Source organism: Bos taurus, chromosome 25 (assembly GCF_002263795.3).
Source record: "Bos taurus isolate L1 Dominette 01449 registration number 42190680 breed Hereford chromosome 25, ARS-UCD2.0, whole genome shotgun sequence".
In the NCBI taxonomy this organism is placed as follows: Eukaryota; Metazoa; Chordata; class Mammalia; order Artiodactyla; family Bovidae; genus Bos; species Bos taurus.
Genome location: NC_037352.1, coordinates 35,445,470 through 35,461,723, shown reverse-complemented (window position 1 = coordinate 35,461,723; position 16,254 = coordinate 35,445,470). Strand labels below are relative to the sequence as shown.

Genomic DNA, 16,254 nt, shown 5'->3' with positions numbered 1-16,254 from the left:
ACGTCCCTATGCTGGCCTGCCACTGCTCAAGGACATGGCTAGTGGTGGGGGAAGGAAGGAAGGGTGTGGGGTCTGGGCAGCTTGGTGGACAAAGGAGAACCCCACAGCAGCCTCCGGGGTAGGAGTAGGAGGGTGCAGAGCAGGAAGGGCCCATGTGTGACCCCCGTAAGCTTAGTCATATATTCCATTTTCTGACCTCCTGGGCCCAACCAAACCCACCCCTTTCTCAACATGGACACAAGAGGTTCCCAAGCCCAAGTCCAGTTTTATTTACACTCATCTCCAAGCGCATGATTTGGGGATAGGTGACAGGTCTCAGGGGAGAGGGTGACGGCCACAGAGGACAGGGATGGGTGCAGGAGAAGAAAGGGATGGCCGGGGGGGTGGGGCGCTCTTCCAGTGTCCTCCATGGGCTCCCACGTGTCCCTGCACAGACGCAGGGATGCCGTCTCCTTCAGGATTTGGACTTGGACACAGCAAGTCCGATGAGTCCAGCCAGTCCCGCCACGCCCAGGGCCATGCCTCCAACGATGGCCATGCCCACTAGTCCATCTGGGGAGAGGAAAAGGGAGACTGTCACGAGGCCAAACCCAGTCCCTGCGGCGACCTGGGCTACCACCTCACAGCCTGCTGCTCCTTGGCAGAAGACGTGCCTGTCTCCCTGGAGTCCTGGTGTGAGGGCCCCTGAGGGCCGGGGAAAGAAGAGGGTCTGAGGAGGAACTGCCTGGAGGGCACCATCTGAAGAGAGACCAGAAGGCCCAGGCACGGGGGACAGAAGAGAAGTTAACAGAGTGGAGAGGGACCCGGGGATGCTGGGGGCCAAGGAAACATGAGGGCAGGGAGTGGAGGGAGGCAGAGGGGAAGAGAGGACGGCCTTCACCTTTCTTCATGGCCTTGTCAATGAGCCGTTCCAGTTCTTTGGCCTGGTTGTTCTGTGGCTCTGTCTGCAGCAGCCCTCGCACATACTTCAGGGCCTTTTCATATTCCTGCACTCAGGGAAAACAACACACCCCCCCTCAGAATTCCATCCCTCCGCCTGCCCATCAGAGGGGCCTTCTCTCCGCTGGCCCTGGGACTCCTCCCTCTCCCTCCACCCCCTCCCTCGCTCCAGCCCCACCCAGAGGAGTAGAGTCCACAAACCACCCCAACTGTGTGGGGGTGATAAGCTGAAGGAGATAACAGCCCAAGGCTTGGGGCTGCACCCCAGTGCTGACATCACTTTGCTCCCCACACCCTAGGCACCCAGATCCTCTGTCTCTCGCCTTCCCTTAGTGTCCTGGCCTGCTTTCACCTTGCACCTCTGTACCCAACACCACCCCCTGCCTACTACCCTCTTTGGCCTGGGCTCTACCCTGGAGGAGAGAGATGAGCGGGTGCTTGGCCATCCGGGTGGGCGGGGGTGGAAGGGAGTGGGAGAAGGAAGCGCTCTGCTTTACCTTGAGCCGGTAGTTCCCCACGGCCAGGTAGAAGACGTAATCCCGCTGCTCCTCTTTGCTCCCTTTGGGCAGCAGCTCTGGGGAGTCGGGAGGAAGGAAAAGGGTAAAAACCCCTTCTCTTCCTTCTTAGTGCCCGTGTCCCAGACACACCCTCCACTCCCTAAATTCACTGTCCTGAGCCTCCACTTCAGCTCCAGTCACTCCGGGCTTCCTAGCCAGACCCGTGGGGCAGCATGAACCCCAGCCAACACTGAGGTGTATGCAGCCCCCATATCAACACTCCAGTCAACTCTGGTTCATCCAAGTGAACTAAAAGCAAATCAGGGCACTGGACAAGCCAAAGGCATCTCTATTCCAGTTGCTTGCTGCCCAGACTAGTGTTCAAAATAAGTTTTCACACCTTCTCTTTTTAAAAAAACAGCTCCAAACTTGCCTTCAACTACCCCTCCCTGAAAGATCCCACCTAACTTTCTAAGGTCAGTGACTTCCCATAAGGTTACGTGTTCAGCTGTACTCTGTGCACTAGAATTTGTTGCTAAGTTGGCAGGTGTTTATACAGCTTCCCAAGCATCTGTCTGTCTGCTCAACTAGACTGGCAATGTTTAGAGACCACTTCTCCAGCTGTGTCCTACTTCTCAGGAAACCTGAGAAATACACAAACGGAGGCTGAGATGGTTTGCATTCAGGAAGATTCTTACTTTTATGGATTTACAACAGGCATCTTTGGCTAGTATAGTGATTGTTTATACACCATTACTTGACCAAGAGAAAAGGGGTACAGAGAAATTTAAAGGTCAAGTATTGTGGCCTCTGACAAACGGTGACCTATCCAAAGTTAAAGGAAACAGGATTCTGATCAAAAAAACACCATCTGCTCCCAGGTTTTGAGGATGGTCTTCTGGACTTCTACACGACTCCCCCCAAAGGTTTTCAACAATAGCTGCTAAACAAGCAACATGGTGAGGTGTGGGGGCAGACATGACTGGGACACATGAAGACAGGAGCTTCTGGTCCCAATTCAGCCATTAATTAACCAGCTGTCTGACCTGAGACCAGTCACTTTCCTTCTGTCTAGACGACCAGATCACCAAAGTCCCGCGGGGACTGACATGCTATGACTGTCTGGCAAAACACCAATGAGGTAGCAAGTAGCCAAAAGCACACTGGGAGAAGTCAGACTAAGTATAGCCCTTTCCTGCAGTGAGTTTACTGGAAGATAACTGTACTCTGAGATCCCATGTTGAAAAAGGACCCCCACACTGGAGATGGAGGGAGCAAACCAGGCCAATGGTGGCAGAGGATGACGATGGCAAGTTGGGAAGGGGCGTTTGGGGAGTCAGCCTAGCACCTCACCCTCCAGCAGAGCAAGGCCTTTACGGATGTCGTCGTTGTACTTGCTTCGCACCAGGCACCAGGCATATTCAAACTGCGTGCTCTTGGACACCGAGCCTGCTGCCTTCTCAGACTTAAATTTCCTTTCAAATTTCTGCCACAGGAGAGGAGAGGAGTCATTTAGAAGCGAAGGGGGCAAGCCGAACTCTAGCAGGACCTGGGTGTCCCTGTTACCCATCTTCTCCTTTGCCACACCCCCCCGTTCGGGTCTTGGGGTACCCGACCATGGGGTACCCCAAGTCCTGCAATCTTCATCTCTGGGACCCAGGCATTCCGCTTCTTACTGCCGGGTCGTCTCCTTTGTCTCCTTGCACCTCCCCTCTCTACTTCCCTCCCCCTAGTGGTGCCGAGTGGAGATGCCACCTGGTGGCGGTCCCAGGCACCGCTCCCGGAGCAGCTGACCCTGGGAGGCTGGCCTGAACAGTAAACAGGCTGTCAGAACAGCTCAACAACAGACCAGCCCACGCGGCCCCTCGTCGGAGACTGCTTCTCTCAGCCCCACCCTGCCTAGTCTGGACCCTATCTTATCTGAAGGAAAAAACCGTAATAAACCTGCCTATTTCCTGTTAGAGCTACAAAGATTGAGACATCCCCTACAAGGGACTTAGCGCTGTGCCGGATTGAGTGATACGTGAAACTTTACGGTGGTCGCTGTGTTCCCCCGCCACTGAAGGAGCACTTAAAATCAAGTGCCCGCATCCTGACCTCGAGCTTCTGAGAGAACCTAGCACCCGTCAGACTCCAGGCCCCGAGTCTGAGGCGTGGTGGCATAGGAAACTACAACTCCCATTAGGCTCTGGGGCAAAGTGGACCCTCTGGGCAAGAGCCGAACGCTACTGGGGCTGCCGGGAGCCGTAGTTCGGCTTCTCTAGGCAAAACTGATGCTGGGAGGAGAGTCTGGCCCCTACCCCTCTCCTCAGGGCCCGCCCCTCCGAATCTTCCTTTTCCCTCCCTCGGAGCCGGGCCTCACCAGCAGGTCCTCCACAGACACCAACTCGTTCAGCACGGCCTCCATGGCCGCCGGCCCCGCAGGTCTCACAACTCAGACGCTACAGTGCCACTTTCTCCATGGCCCATTGACAGGGGCGGAGAGCAACTTCCGGTGTCCGGCGGAAGCGGAACCGCCCTTCCCTACGCAGAACCAATCGCTCCCCGTAGCCGCCGCCGAACCCGCCTCCGCCTACCGCCGCCGCAGCGCGCAGCTGGGGTCACTGATGCGCATGCTCCGACAGATCCCTCTCTCTCACCAGAGCCCGCAGGCCGCGCACGGCGCCTGGCCACTCCTAAAGTTGGTCTTCCTGGGTACCCTGCAAGTGCCTCCGTCTACAGAGGCTACCTCAGTAAAGTACGAGACTGTGTCTTGATGGTTAGCCCCGAGACTGAAAACAGCGTAAAGAGAAGGTGGGGATCTGGGCATGGATCCCGTAATTTTAGATCTAGTCTAACCCTCTCTTTTCCTCCCGCCCCCCACCCCCCACCTCCTTGCTCCCAGATATCTAGGACCCTAGGGGCTACGTGACTTTTTAGTGCCTGCAAGAAAATCATAACTCGTACCAGGGTTTACAGGGCCCGGGCGGACTTAAAATGCAAGAGCAAAGAAAACTAGATCTGTCAACCGTAAACCAGAGACTGGAATACATACTAATGGGGGATGCTATTAATGGGAATTTAAAGAAAAGCTGTTGCTTCTGCTTGCACAGAAGGTCCAATATTTTAAATATTATTTAATAAAGCATCCTCTGGGTGTACTCAAGGGGGAAAGGCCCTTCATGTGGGGTCATGGGCATTAAGGCGCTTGGAAGTGAGAAGCAACAAAACATGGAAAGGGGAAATGCTGCATGGTGCTCTGGCATCTGTGTTCTGTGCAGTGAAGCGTAGGTAGTGACTTTCAAATTCTCTTTACCTTGACCCACAGTGCTCCAGCACACGTGTGAATGTAAGTTCCCTGAGGGCAGAAACTGTATCTTGTTTATCTGTCCATCTCTAGCTCTGAGCACAAGGAAAATGAAATGTTCAAGAAATATTTGTTGAATTGTCAGGAAATAATAGTAATGACCATAGTGCAAATGCAGGGGGTTAGCAGCCAAACACACACCTTTCACATTTGCAAATCCCCTTGAATCTTTTTTTCCTCATAATAGCCTTGTGAGTTAAAGTAGGAAGTTATTCTTTTCTATTTGGCTTGGACAGTTGATATGAGCTCAGTAAACTTTAAGAGAAACCTCAATTTAGGGAACTGGCTCCATAATAGTCAAGGAAAAAAAATTTACATTCTTTCAAAGATGTACTGAGTGCCTAAGTTTGGCTGGGCATTGGGGTGAGCAGAGAGGGTAAAAAGGTGTACATAATATGAAGCAGATGAGTGAAAATAGGGCTGAACACTAATGGCAAGTAGAACTTACCTTCCTTTGAAGGCAGGGAATTTAAGAAAGGCAAAAGTCTACTATTTCTATCAGGATGTTACTTTCCTTGGGTGGCTTGCTACCCCTCATCCATGTTTGTATCTGTTGCCGCTCTTGGCACAGGCCTGGCACGTGGCAAAAGCTCCATCAGGGTTTGTTAAATGTTATTTGTGGGGAGAAAAAGAATGTGTTACATGGCTCAATTCTGTGCCAATGAAGAGATCTTAAGTTTGTTTCTTAGGTCCAGTAAGCACAGCCATCCACCCTGGATTATAGGGGTAAGAAGTAGTGCCTGTTTATTTTACTTCCAAATTACGTTTCTCCATCTTTTTCAAAAACATCTACTTCTGCTTTATTGACTACGCCGAAGCCTTTGACTGTGTGGATCACAACAAACTGTGGAAAATTCTTAAAAGAGACGGGAATACCAAGTCACCTGACCTGCCTCCTGTAGGTCAAGAAGCAACAGTTAGAACTGGACATGGAACAACAGACTGGTTCCAAATCAGGAAAGGAGTACATCAAGGCTGTATAATGTCACTCTGCTTATTTAACTTATATGCAGAGTACATCATGCGAAATGCCGGGCTGGATGAAGCACAAGCTGGAATCAAGATTGCTGGGAGAAATATCAGTAACCTCAGGTATGCAGATGACACCACCCTTATGGCAGAAAGCAAAGAACTAAAGAGCCTCCTGATGAAAGTGGAAGAGGAGAGTGAAAAAGTTGGCTTAAAACTCAACATTCAGAAAACGAAAATCATGGCATCCAGTCCCATCACTTCATGGCAAATAGATGGGGAAACAATGAGAGACTATTATTGGGGAGGCTCCAAAATCACTGCAGATGGTGATTGCAGCCATGAAATTAAAAGATGTTTGCTCCTTGAAAGAAAAGCTATAACCAACCTAGACAGCATATTAAAAAGCAGAGACATTACTTTACCAACAAAGGTCCGTCTAGTCAAAGCTATGGTTTTTCCAGTGGTCATGTATGGATGTGAGAGTTAGACTATAAAGAAAGCTGAGCACTGAAGAATTGATGCTTTTGAACTGTGGTGTTGGAGAAAACTTGAGATCTTCTTGGACTGCAAGGAGATCCAACCAGTCAGTCCTAAAGGAAAACAGTCCTGAATATTCATTGAAAGGACTGATGCTGAAGCTGAAGCTCCAGTACTCTGGCCACCTGATGCAAAGAACTGACTCATTGGAAAAGACCCTGATGCTGGGAAAGATTGAAAGCAGGAGGAGAAGGGGACGAAAGAGGATGAGATGGTTGGATGGCATCACTGATTCGATGGTCAGGAGTTTGAGTAAGCTCTGGGAGTTGGTGATGGACAGGGAAGCCTGGCATGCTGCAGTCCATGGGGTCACAAAGAGTGGGACATGACTAAGCGACTGAACTGACCTTTTTCAATACCATCCAAATGCAAACTGTTGTCACTTTGGAGTAGGCAGAGAGACCTTATAAAAATACAATTCTCAGTTTATCTAAAACCCTTTAATAGCTTCTCACTGCTGTTAGAACAAAGGCCAAAACCTCGCAGCAAAGCCCAGAAGGTTCTCTGTAGTCTGGTCTGGCTCCTGCTCTGCATCATCTCTCCTTCACTGCCTCTCCCTGTCTGTACACTAACCCCACAGGCCTCCTTTAAGTTCTGCAACCCCTAGTGGCCACAGGCCCTCTGTACATGCAGTCCCTGCTATCTAGAACATCTCCCCCCACCATGAAATGCCCCCCGCTTTGCTTATATGACTCATTCATTCATGATTTATTTCACTCAACAAATACGTGTTGAGCACTTGTTATGTGCCAGGCACTGTTTAAGTATTTGGGATCAGCACTGAACAAAGTTCCTGTTCTCAGAGAACTTGCATTTTAGTGGGGAAAACAGAAAAAATAATCAAACAAGTAAATAACTAAAAACACAATAATGGCAGGAGTTTATAAAGTGCTGTGAAAACAAGAAAAGCAGGGGAAAGGGACAATGAGAGAAGAGGATGCTGGTGGAGGAGAGCTCAAAGAAGCCGACCATGGAGAAGTGATACCTGGACAGGGAACTGAAGTAGCCATGTAGGTGAATGAGGAGAACATTCCAGGGAGACGAAATGGCAAGAGCCAAAGCCTTAAGGAAGGAACACATAACAGTTGTTTAGAAAATGAGGGCAGAGAGGTAGCCAGGGGCAGATCGTCGGGGGGCTTGTAGACTATGGTAAGGGATCTGGACTTAATGTGACAAGTGATGGGAAGGCTTTGGAGGGTGTGGGCAGCAGAGTGAAATGATCCAGCATAGAGCAATCCCTCCGGTGGCTACTGGGGTAGCCCAGGCAAGAGACAGTGGTGACCTGGTCTACAGCGGCAGCAGTGGAGGTGAAGGAGTTCAGGATATGTGGTCAGAAGGTGTGGTCAGCAAGAACTGCTGATGGACTGGATGTGAGAGAGGCGGGTAGGATGACACATAGGTTTGTGCCCTGACTGACCTGGTGAATTCCTACTGACCATTAGTTCTAAGCTCTAAGACTCCTCCTCAGGGAAGGCCTTCCCTGGCATCCAGATTAGGAGGGCTCCTGTTGAGAGGCTGAGCACTACCCATCCAGCATTTTCAGACTATAAGACTGTAACCCGCTCATCTTTTCTTAGTGAGCCCTGTGTTTTTGTGAACCACATGAGTATTGGTTTGGGTATGGTAATAACATCTTCCAAGAGCCAAAGACCATTCTGCTATTGTCTCTTTTTTCCCCCACATAAAGGAAGGCTCACATGTGACCTGCGGTCAAAAATCACACCAGGAAGGTAAGAGTTCTGTTTGATCCATGAGGAAACTGAGACTCAAAAAGCTTACTTCATCTCTCCAAGGTCACAGAGCTAGAAGTGGAGGAGCTGGGATTTAAACCTGAGTCCTGCTTCAGCATCAGAGACGAGGAGTCAGTTAAAGAATAAACAGAACAGATACGACGACGTTGTAAGTATGCTCCAAATTTTTATCTTTAAAAAATTTAAGTGTAAATTTGTCATTTTTTTGGTTTTTGTTTTGCACAGTAGAGGACTTCCCTTAAGCAGCAGATGAATGAGGAAGGAACAATTCAGATGAATTCAAAATGAAAACAGGCAAAGCAATCCCAATAATCCCCCTTTTTTTAGTAAAATACAGTAAAATTAAAAACAAACCCCCAAACCACCAACAGTGCCCCTGAGATTGTTGCATAACTGACTTCTGTCTCTTGGCAAGTGGCCTGTGTTTTTAGTTCACACCCTCAGAAGAAATGGAGTGGCCATCATGGTCAACAAAAGAGTCCAAAATGCAGTACTTGGATGCAATCTCAAAAATGACAGAATGATCTCTGTTCGTTTCCAAGGCAAACCATTCTATATCACAGTAATCCAAGTCTATGCCCCAACCAGTAACGCTGAAGAAGCTGAAGTTGAATGGTTCTATGAAGACCTACAAGACCTTTTAGAACTAACACCCAAAAAAGATGTCCTTTTCATTATAGGGGACTGGAATGCAAAAGTAGGAAGTCAAGAAACACCTGCAATAACAGGCAAATTTGGCCTTGGAATACGGAATGAAGCAGGGCAAAGACTAATAGAGTTTTGCCAAGAAAATGCACTGGTCATAACAAACACCCTCTTCCAACAACACAAGAGAAGACTCTATACATGGACATCACCAGATGGTCAACATTGAAATCAGACTGATTATATTCTTTGCAGCCAAAGATGGACAAGCTCTATACAGTCAGCAAAAACAAGACCAGGAGCTGACTGTGGCTCAGACCATGAACTCCTTATTGCCAAATTCAGACTGAAATTGAAGAAAGTAGGGAAAACCACTAGACCATTCAGGTATGACCTAAATCAAATCCCTTATGATTATACAGTGGAAGTGAGAAATAGATTTAAGGGCCTAGATCTGATAGATAGAGTGCCTGATGAACTATGGACTGAGGTTCGTGACATTGTACAGGAGACAGGGATCAAGACCATTCCCATAGAAAAGAAATGCAAAAAAGCAAAAAGGCTGTCTGGGGAGGCCTTACAAATAGCTGTGAAAAGAAGAGAAGCGAAAAGCAAAGGAGAAAAGGAAAGATATAAACATCCGAATGCAGAGTTCCAAAGAATAGCAAGAAGAGATAAGAAAGCCTTCTTCAGCGATCAATGCAAAGAAATAGAGGAAAACAACAGAATGGGAAAGACTAGGGATCTCTTCAAGAAAATCAGAGATACCAAAGGAACATTTCATGCAAAGATGAGCTCAATAAAGGACAGAAATGGTATGGACCTAACAGAAGCAGAAGATATTAAGAAAAGATGGCAAGAATACACAGAAGAACTGTACAAAAAAGATCTTCACGACCCAGATAATCACGATGGTGTGATCACTGACCTAGAGTTAGACATCCTGGAATGTGAAGTCAAGTGGGCCTTAGAAAGCATCACTATGAACAAAGCTAGTGGAGGTGATGGAATTCCAGTTGAGCTATTCCAAATCCTGAAAGATGATGCTGTGAAAGTGCTGCACTCAATATGCCAGCAAATTTGGAAAACTTAGCAGTGGCCACAGGACTGGAAAAGGTCAGTTTTCATTCCAATCCCAAAGAAAGGCAATGCCAAAGAATGCTCAAACTACCGCACAATTGCACTCATCTCACACGCTAGTAAAGTAATGCTCAAAATTCTCCAAGCCAGGCTTCAGCAATACATGAACCATGAACTTCCTGATGTTCAAGCTGGTTTTAGAAAAGGCAGAGAAACCAGAGATCAAATTGCCAACATCTTCTGGATCATGGAAAAAGCAAGAGAGTTCCAGAAAAGCATCTATTTCTGCTTTATTGACTATGCCAAAGCCTTTGACTGTGTGGATCACAATAAACTGTGGAAAATTCTGAAAGAGATGGGAATACCAGACCACCTGATCTGCCTCTTGAGAAATTTGTATGCAGGTCAGGAAGCAACAGTTAGAACTGGACATGGAACAACAGACTGGTTCCAAATAGGAAAAGGAGTTCGTCAAAAAAAGCCTCTTGATGAAAGTGAAAGTAGAGAGTGAAAAAGTTGGCTTAAAGCTCAGCATTCAGAAAACGAAGATCATGGCATCCGGTCCCACCACTTCGTGGGAAATAGATGGGGAAACAGTGGAAACACTGTCAGACTTTATTTTTCTGGGCTCCAAAATCACTACAGATGGTGACTCCAGCCATGAAATTAAAAGGCGCTTACTCCTTGGAAGGAAAGTTATGACCAACCTAGATAGCATATTCAAAAGCAAAGACATTACTTTGCCAACAAAGGTCCGTCTAGTCAAGGCTATGGTTTTTCCTGTGGTCATGTATGGATGTGAGAGTTGGACTGTGAAGAAGGCTGAGCGCCGAAGAATTGATGCTTTTGAACTGTGGTGTTGGAGAAGACTCTTGAGAGTCCCTTGGACTGCAGGGAGATCCAACCAGTCCATTCTGAAGGAGATCAGCCCTGGGATTTCTTTGGAAGGACTGATGCTAAAGCTGAAACTCCAGTACTTTGGCCACCTCACGTGAAGAGGTTGACTCATTGGAAAAGACTCTGATGCTGGGAGGGATTGGGGGCAGGAGAAGGGGACGACAGAGGATGAGATGGCTGGATGGCATCACTGACTCGATGGACGTGAGTCTGAGTGAACTTCGGGAGTTGGTGATGGACAGGGAGGCCTGGCGTGCTGCAATCCATGGGGTCGCAAAGAGTTGGACACGATTGAGCGACTAATCTGATCTGATCTAATCTAATGTGTTACTTTATGTTTCCGCTCATGAGAAACGTTGGGCTGGAAGAAGTACAAGCTGGAATCAAGATTGCTGGGAGAAATATCAATAACCTCAGATATGCAGATGACACCACCCTTATGGCAGAAAGTGAAGAGGAACTCAAAAGCCTCTTGATGAAAGTGAAAGTGGAGAGTGAAAAAGTTGGCTTAAAGCTCAACATTCAGGAAACGAAGATCATGGCATCTGGTCCCACCACTTCATGGGAAATAGTTGGGGAAACTGTGTCAGACTTTATTTTTTGGGGCTCCAAAATCACTGCAGATGGTGACTCCAGCCATGAAATTAAAAGACACTTACTCCTTGGACGGAAAGTTATGACCAACCTAGATAGCATATTCAAAAGCAGAGACATTACTTTGCCAACAAAGGTTCGTCTAGTCAAGGCTATGGTTTTTCCTGTGGTCATGTATGGATGTGAGAGTTGGACTGTGAAGTAAGCTGAGCACTGAAGAATTGATGCTTTTGAACTGTGGTGTTGGAGAAGACTCTTGAGGGTCCCTTGGACTGCAAGGAGATCCAACCAGTCCATCCTAAAGGAGATCAGTCCTGGGTGTTCATTGGAAGGACTGATGCTAAAGCTGAAACTCCAGTACTTTGGCCACCTCATGCGAAGAGTTGACTCATTGGAAAAGACCTTGATGCTGGGAGGGATTAGGGGCAGGAGGAGAAGGGGATGACAGAGGATGAGATGGCTGGATGGCATCACTGATTTGATGGACATGAGTTTGGGTAAACTCCGGGAGTTGGTGATGGACAGGGAGGCCTGGCATGCTGCGATTCATGGGGTCGCAAAGACTCGGACACGACTGAGCGGCTGAACTGAACTGAAATGATGTGTTACTTTCTAATTATACACTTGTGTGATTTGCTGATGAATACCACCCTCCTGTACTAGACTGGAAGCTACAGGAGGGCAGGGTCTGTCTGTTTTGTTCATTTTATGCCCACAGAGCTCAGAGCCTCTACCAGTAGATACTCAATTTGTACTAATTATTGTTGCATAAATGGTTGTTGCAGTTGCTATGATTAACTTTTTGGAAAAGAAACCAGTCAATATATAGTAAGAGCTATATTTCTTGACTAGTAATCTACTTCTGTGGGGGGAAAAAGTATTCAACAAAAGCCAAAAAGAAAAGAAAGAGAAGGCATGAAGATATTCATTTCTGCATATCTCTGAAGGTAAACAAACAACTAAATCACCAAGGAATGGTTTTATTAAATGACATTACATCAATATTATGTTACATCAATATAATAACAAACAGCCTTAAAGTCAGTGATCTGGATTCTAGGCTGATAATATTCAAAACAAAAAATTACGACCTTCTCAAATTCAGTCCTGTGAGTGGGCAGAAAAGAAACTGACATTTTTCCTGGTGGAACCAAAACCTAGAACTGATACTTTGTGGCAGAGGCCCTACTTTGAGGACACCAGAAATTGGAGCCTGTTTCGGACTTCTGCCCTATAGCATCTTGTCAGGTCAGCCCAGGAGAAGTTCTCAGCAAACACCCACCAAACAGAATTCCACTATTATTTTTAAAAAGTTAATAGGAGATCAAACCAGTCAGTCCTAAAGGAAATCAACCCTGAATATTCATTGCAAAGACCGATGATGAAGCTCCAATACTTTGGCCACCTGATGCGAAGAGCCGACTCACTGGAAAAGAGCCTGATGCTGGGAAGGATTGAGGGCAGGAGGGGAAGGGGTGACAGAGGATGATATGGTTGGATGGCATCCCCGACTCAATGAACATGAGTTTGAGCAAACTCCGGGAGATAGTGAAAGACAGGGAAGTCTGGAGTGCTGCAGTCCTTGGGGTCAAAAGAGTCAGACACGACTTAACGACCAAACAACAACAATTTGTTATTTATTTGGCTGTGCCCAGTCTTAGTTATGGTATGCAGGATCTAGTTCCCTGACCAGGGATCGAACCTGGGCCCCTGGCTGGGCGTGCAGAGTTTTAGTCACTGGACCACCAGGGAAGTCCCAAGGGTTCCACTATTTGTGATCTAATCTTCAGTGATCAGTCTCCTCTACTTCCCACTTTCATCTACTGTTTAATTAGACAGGAAGTCCTGTCAACCCCCAACTGATTCGTTCATCCATCCAACAAAACATTTCTTAAGGGTCTGCTGTGTTCCAGGCACCCTTCTAAGTGCTGGGTAAGAGAAATGAACTAAACAGACATAAATCCTTGTCCCATGGAAGTCAATCTTAGAAGAAAAAAGATAGCTACTGAATAAATACATAATATCAAGCCACCACTGCCTCCATTCTGTCGTCATACTCTTTAACAGCCTTCACATGTTTTCCTCTTTCAACCCAGCCTGGCTGCCAGCTGCATTTTAAAGTGCAGATGAGACCCCACATCTCCGGATTAAAATACCGTCTAGACTACTCAGGACATGGTTGAAATTTCTTATGATGCATACAAAGCCCTTCAGGATCGCCTCTGCTTACCTCTCCAGCTTCGTCTCCAGGCACCCACGCGCCCTGCACACGGAGAGTTTTCATGACGGCCACCTTTCTTCCACTCGGAATGCTCTCCAACCAGAGCTCTCCATCCACCAAACACCTGAGTCCCTGCGTGGCCGGCAACTAACTGCCAGCCTCAGGGCCGTTACCCTCCGGGGCAGCTCTTATCACCCAGTCCCACAGTCCTTTATGTGGACAGGGACCGTGTCTTGTTTATCTCTCTGCCAAAGGGCAGACACCCAAGAATTCTTCGTGGGGTGAATGAGAGAGTAACGGCAGGCATTCTTAAAAAAAAAAAAAAAAAAAAGACGTTAAGAACCTCGGAGACATCTGCACTTACGGGTGGCGACTCGGTCGGCCCCGGAGGTAAGGGTGACCCCAGGGTCTGCTCTAGGAGGAGGGCTCGGTCACCCCGAGAACCCGGGAAGACTCGAGCGGGAAGAGCGCGCAGTCTGCGTCTGTGCAGTCTCCGCCCTCTGGAAGGAGGCGGAGCCGAGACGAGCCCTGGGCGGGGCGCGGAGGCCCCGCTGGCCAATTAACATGAGCATCTCCGCGGGAGAGGCGGGGCGTGGTGCGACCGAGAGGCGGAAGGGGCGGTGCCGAGGCCTGGAATCCCCGAATCTCAGTTCTAGCCCTTGTGGTCCGGGGTGAGCGGGGTTCTCCTTGCTAATCCTTAAGCCAGAGACGCTCTCTGTAAATGAAAATTTATCTGTTGCCTCCTTTAGAGTCTGTCTGGCATCTGTGTGATGAGGGCGCATACCGTGCCCAGGAATCACCTGGAATCTTATTAAAAGTGCAGGGTTGGTTCAGTAGGTCTACGGTGAGGCCCGAGATGCTGGGTTCCTAATTAGCTCCGAGAGGACATCGATGCTGTGCCTTCTCTAACACACTTTGAGGAGCAAAGGTGTGAAACAGTGGTTCTTAAAGGTGGTCCCCGGACTAGCAGCTTGGACATCACCTGAGAATTGTTTAGAAATGCACATTATTGAGCCCGGCTCCACACCTGCGTAGCAATCTGAGGTTGGGGCCCGGCAGTCGGTTGTTTTACAAGCCCTGTGGGTGATTCTGGTGCTTAGTGCTCACTGGACTTTGAGAACAAAATTGAGCCTCATTTCTCTACAGACTGTGACTGTGTCAGTTTGCTTTATCTCGTTAAGTTTCTTCAGCCGAAAGGGTGAAAATACTGATGCCTTCCTAGTGAATCTCGTAGGAGAAAACGTGAGAATGACTTTAAAGCACTTGGCACACATAATAAACATTTTATAACGGTTATCAGAGCCTAGCGAGCTTAGTTTCATTAGTGTGAGGGGACAGAAAAAGACTTTAAAAGGAATGAGGGATGGAGGGAGATCTCATAAGCATATGCAGAAATGATTTTTTTCTTGCAGGCCACTAAAGCGGAAAAGACAGCTGCAATGGTAGTTAATACAACAGTGTTACCTCTCAACCGTGGTGATTATCCATAAAGCCTTTCGTTCGGACAACGAATTAATTCACTTATTTGGAATGCCTCTTTCAGATGAGTGAATTTTAGACAGCAATAATAGACAAAAAGAAATATTTTGCTTTGTGTGTGTGTGTGTTTCAAACAACAGATGTGCCTTAAACTATCTAGGTGTGATTTTCCTATTTGTCTATTCTGGGAATGACATCACCATTTACCACTTTGGTCATAGGATGTAGAAAGGGGTATAAAGCAAAATCAGAAACAGGCAAGAGAAATTTCTGGGTCAGTTTTTATTCAGCAATGAATTCAAACTGCCAGAAGAACTGGAAAATCTGTCACCCCTGCCTCATACACTGCTCTCATCCAACCGTGAGCTGCCAGAGTACTGACTCTAGGAATTCTTTCAGAACTCATTGACCTTCCAGGATGAAGCTGTATACATAACCAAAGATTAATAGAGTTTCTTGGACCAGGGTCAGAGGGCCTCTTTCTAGATTGTCATGCTGCTGCTACACTGGAGTGGGTTGCCATTTCCTTCTCCAAGGCATGAAAGTGAAAAGTGAAAGTGAAGTCACTCAGTCGTGTCTGACTCAGCGACCCCATGGACTGCAGCCTACAAGACTCCTCCGTCCATGGGATTTTCCAGGCAAGAGTACTGGAGTGGAGTACCATTGCCTTCTCAGAGACTGTCATGCTAGAGAATTACAAAAATGTGGTTTTAGTTGGTAAGGATTCTGCCTTGTAGAGAGGAGGCCTTTTGAGTTTTTGTCCTAGTGAAGATTTATTGCTCTAATGACCACAACTCTTAATTTAGCCATTATGTGCATGTAAATTCCATTTTGTTAATGTTAGTGAGGGAGGTAAAGTAGCATCATTCCTATGAAACTAGAAATCAATCACAAGAAAAATATAGGAAAATCACAAAAACGTGGGAATTAAACAACATGCTATTGGTCAACCAGTGTCCTCAAAGGAGATATCAAAACATACCTAGAGACAAATGAAAACGGAAATATAACATACTAAAATTTATGGAGGAAGGGTACTTCCCTGGCAGTCCAGTGGTTAGGATTTGGCGCTTTCCCTGTGACCTGGCTTTGGTCCCTGGTTGGGAAACTAAGATTCTGTAAGCTGTGCAGCCAAAAAATAAAGAAAGCTCAAGTACAATAGTTTAAAAACCAAAATATTTTTTAAATTTTCATAAATTTCTTGACTAAGAAGTAGCCGTACTTGTAATAGTTAAAATAGTTTGTTATTCTCCATTTTGAAATGAGCTCTGTTTTTCTAAGAATAGAATGAAGTTG

The 16,254-nt window shown here is 47.1% G+C and overlaps 1 protein-coding gene across 2 annotated transcripts; it reads right to left on the bottom strand.

The window, feature by feature from the left end:
• Window positions 1-245: 245 nt before the first annotated feature.
• Window positions 246-13,960, bottom strand: FIS1 (fission, mitochondrial 1). 2 transcript variants are annotated; one of them, XM_005225211.4, is made up of 5 exons: window positions 13,489-13,960; window positions 2,790-2,922; window positions 1,437-1,513; window positions 881-986; window positions 246-552 (listed from the first exon to the last, which is right to left on the bottom strand). In XM_005225211.4, the coding sequence occupies exons 1-5, from the start codon at window positions 13,540-13,542 to the stop codon at window positions 455-457; spliced, it is 468 nt and encodes a 155-aa protein (XP_005225268.1). In that variant the 5' UTR covers window positions 13,543-13,960; the 3' UTR covers window positions 246-454.
• Between the last annotated feature and the right edge of the window lie 2,294 nt (window positions 13,961-16,254).

Bases quoted from the DNA above. Each gene is read 5' to 3' on its own strand.
- FIS1 (XM_005225211.4), bottom strand. From the start codon at position 13,542: ATGAAAACTCTCCGTGTGCAGGGCGCGTGGGTGCCTGGAGACGAAGCT. The intron at 1,514-2,789 runs GTGAGGTGCTAG...CCGACTCCCCAG, and splicing joins AGGCCTTGCTCTGCTGGAGG to AGCTGCTGCCCAAAGGGAGC. The intron at 987-1,436 runs GTAAAGCAGAGC...CCCTGAGTGCAG, and splicing joins TGGGGAACTACCGGCTCAAG to GAATATGAAAAGGCCCTGAA.